A 3,986-nucleotide genomic window follows, 5' to 3' on the forward strand; every position below is an offset into this window, starting at 1 on the left:
TGGAAGTTTTTTTCATCTTGCAAATCTGAAATTCTGTATCTGTTAAACAACTCCTCTTTTCTCCTTACTCTCATCCCCCAGTAACTGCTATTCTATTATACTTTGTAATTCTATGAGTTTGACTTTTTTAGGCCTTCATATAAGTAAAATTGAACGTTGTCTTTTTGTGACTGGCTTATTTCATTTGGCATAGTGTCCTTAAGGCTCATCCATGTTGTTGAATATGACAAGGTTTTCTTACTTTTTAAGGCTGATTAACATTCCATTGTATGTATATACTACATTTTGTTTACCCATTCATCCTCTGATGGACATTTGGGTTGCTTCCACCTCTTAGCTGTCATGAATTAATGCTATTATGAACATATGTGTACAAATATCTCCTTGAGACTGCTTTCAATTCTTTTGAATGTGTATCCAGAAGTGAAATTGTTGATCATATGGTAGCTCTATTTATACTTTTTTGAGAAACCTTCATACTGTGTTTCATAGTGGCTGCACCAGCAACAGTGCACAAGGGTTCCACTTTCTTATATCCTCACCAACACTTGTCACTTTCTGGTTTTTTGATAGTAGCCATCCTAATGGGTGTGAGGTGATAATTTCATTGTGGTTTTGGTTTGCATTTCCCTGATGATTAGTGATAATGAGCATCTTTTCATATGCATGTTGGTCGATTTGTATATCATCATAGTTTTGAAACTGTAGTTTTTATTTCTGTAAGTTTGATTTCAGTCTTTTTCATATCTTAACTTTTTGAACATATAGAATATAGTTGTAGTAACCATTTTGATGTCCTTCTCTGCTAAATCTTACAGCTGTGTCAGTTCTCGGTCATTTTAATTGGTTGACTGTTCTCCTCATTATCAATTGTGCTTTCCTGCCTCTTTGCATGCTTGGTAATCTTTGGTTGGATGTCTGACATTGTGAATTTTACCTTGTTGATTGCTGAATATCTTTGCATTCCTATTAATTTCCTTGAGCTTTGTTTTGGTATGCAGTTAAGTTACTTTGAGGAATTAATTTTATAATTTGTTAGGTGGCTCATGAGTATTGCTCAGTCTAGGACTAATATTATTCACTATGACTAAGGTAAGATCTTCCTGAATACTCTACTTAATGCCCTGTGAATTACAAGTTTTTCAAGTCTGACTCATGGGAACAAGCACTATTTCCAGTGCTGTGTGAACTTTAGGCACTGTTTCCTATTAGTTTGGATGGTTCTTTCCCTAGCCTCAGGTCATTTCCTCGCACACATGCACCAGTCAGTGTTCTGCTGTGTGCTAGAAGGAGACTTTTTGTTCATCTCTTGGGTTGTCTCTCTGAGCAGCTTTCTTCTCTTTGGTATTTTGTGAACTCTACTTGCCTTTGTCTCCCTGCACTCATAGCTCCGTCTCCTCAACTCAGGGAGCCCACCAGTCTCCACTTTAATTCCCTTGTCCCATGCCACTGTCTAGAGACTTTCAAGGCAGTAATCTCTGGCACTGGTAGGGCTTACCTCATTTGTTTCCCATCTGTCAGGGACCGGTGTCTTTTGTTCCCGGATGTCCAATGTCTTGAAAACCATTGTTTCTTGTATTTGTCTGGTTTACTTAGTTCTTTACTTTTTAAATTTTTTTTGGTTGTTTAAGGTAGGAGGACAAATCCAGGCCCTGTTACTCTATTTTGGCCAGAGACAGAAGTCCTGTTTACTTGTAGTCTTGACCTGAGAAGGCTCTTGTGCTAGAATTCTTATAGAAAAACTCTTTTAATAGCAGCTGTTGCTCATTCTCTTTTAAAACGATATGTCGATAGATGAGATAGAGGATAAACTCAAATCAGCCAGCAGGAATTTTTAAATATATTCTTTGGGTATTAAACTGATTTCCTGATTCCTTTGTTTCTGGGAATTTCTTGAGTTATTTGGATCTAGAAGCAAATTTTAAATAATAATTTTATGAATTTCCTAACTACGTTATGATTTTATTCTCAGAATTAAGAAAAAGAGAGAGAAACAACGTTATGCTGAAGAGCAGAGGATCTTAAGAATGAATGTTCATGAGGAACCATATCCAGAGGAGAGGATGAGTGAGATATTAGCCCAGTTACAACTTGAAGAAATAAAAGGAGCCAGAGAAAAACAGCAACAGAGAGAAAAGGAATACCTAAGGTAATCTGAAAAGTTCTGCATAAAATTCTGGCTCTAGAGACTTAGTAGGGAGTCAGTGTTCTCATTTTTCTTTAATGAGAATTGACTGTGTCTTCTCATACATTTCCTCATTTAGGGGTTCATAACTTCACCAGATAGGGAATATTTCTTGATTCCCTAGTACTACTCGGGAATAGCACTGCAATTTTCCCAGTACAAAGAGGCAAAGTTGAGACACAGAGATATGAAATAGTTTTAACGGTTAAAGCTGGTTATAAAATCAGGACTCATACTCTCTTTCCAGTAGTAGTTCAGTTTGCCTGATCATACTTTATTTTTATAGATATGTAGAAGCTTTACGAGCCCAGATCCAGGAGAAAATGCAGCTGTATAATATTACTTTACCTCCACTGTGCTGTTGTGGTCCTGATTTTTGGGATGCTCATCCTGATACCTGTGCCAACAATTGTATTTTCTATAAAAACCACAGAGGTAAGTTTCTTGAAGGAATAGTTGGGGCCTAATGACAATTTCAAAAATCCATTAAGAATAGTGATAGTAGTCATTTACCATTGATTGTTTATATCAGAGACTATTATAAACTCTTTACAAAACAACTATATGAGGCAATAAAAATAATTATAGTGAGTTATTATATATTTCTCTTTGAGATCGGTTATCTTTTTGTCCTCATTTATGCTGAGGAAATATTTTCAGCTCATTCCATCGTAGGAGGGCTTGAGTTCAAGGTCCTTTTTTAACTGAAGACTATTAGAGTTTGTCTTTTATGTAAGTTAGGACTCTGTCCAGTTGAATTCCCTGTTACTCTAATAATAATACTTTAATGGTATGTAACACAGACTTATTACCATATATATGCACATTAGACTGCCAGTTCTGCCAGGAAACAGAGGACAATGAGGAGCAGTATATACTCTATCAGGAGTCCCAGCTAGAAAAAAATGGAGTCTGTCCTATTGTCACTAATGTTTCTGTTTCCTGTCCATCCTTAAATATATTGATTTATATACTGTGGAGATTATGTAGGCCTCATGTACACAATGAAAATACTGCCAGTATTTATATTCTTAGTGTCCCATCTGCATGATTTGAGTTTCTTATCAATCCTATGAGTTAATATTTTTTAAAACACAAATCTGATCATGCTATTCCTCTATTTTAAAACATTATAGTCCAAAATGCATGGCATGTTTGCTATATTTTCTCTCTGGCCCCAAGCTCTACTCTAGCCTTATCAAACTTGCTATTCCCATTATATGCCATATTTTTTACACCATTTGCACCTCACTCACTCAATTCTTTGCTTATAATGCCTTCTTTCCTTTATTCCTGTTAATCCTTCAAGACCCACCTTAAATGTTACCACTTCTGGAAATCTTTTCCATCCTTTCCTAGATAGTTATTCATTCATTCCCAACTTCATTCTGTGATAACATTTTGTATATGTCTCTGGTTTGGAAATATTACATGGCAATTTAATTATTTTTGTATCCATCCTCTTCATTATCTTTTCTGCCTTCACAGAGTGCTTGTCACGTAGTTAATACTCAATAAATATTTATTCAGTGGATAATTAAAGTGTATACCCATGAGACTCTGGGTAGAGAAGCAGTACTAATAGGATAGAGAGTAGGAGAGTTGTTTAGAATCTGACTTTATTCATCACTATACAAACCTTTATTTGCAGCATATACTCGGGCACTACATTCAGTCATCAATTCCTGTGATACCACCGAGGAAAACTCAACTCTTCGAATGGCCATTCATAGTTTTGCTTCTGCACACAGACGGACTTTGAAAAATCTGTAATAAGACTCTGAAATCAACTGGTAGTATT

The 3,986-nt window shown here is 35.8% G+C and overlaps 1 protein-coding gene across 1 annotated transcript in view; it reads left to right on the plus strand.

Annotated features, from left to right (window-relative positions):
* Positions 1-3,958, plus strand: part of CCDC15 (coiled-coil domain containing 15) — a 130,837-nt gene extending 126,879 nt beyond the window's left edge. Inside the window, 3 exon segments of the mRNA XM_012658140.1 lie at positions 1,973-2,149; positions 2,472-2,620; positions 3,837-3,958. Of these exon segments, the coding sequence (XP_012513594.1) occupies positions 1,973-2,149; positions 2,472-2,620; positions 3,837-3,958 (448 nt within the window).
* The last annotated feature ends 28 nt before the right edge of the window (positions 3,959-3,986 follow it).

Source organism: Propithecus coquereli, unplaced genomic scaffold, assembly GCF_000956105.1.
Source record: "Propithecus coquereli isolate 6110/MARCELLA unplaced genomic scaffold, Pcoq_1.0 Scaffold575, whole genome shotgun sequence".
NCBI classification, from domain to species: domain Eukaryota; kingdom Metazoa; phylum Chordata; class Mammalia; order Primates; family Indriidae; genus Propithecus; species Propithecus coquereli.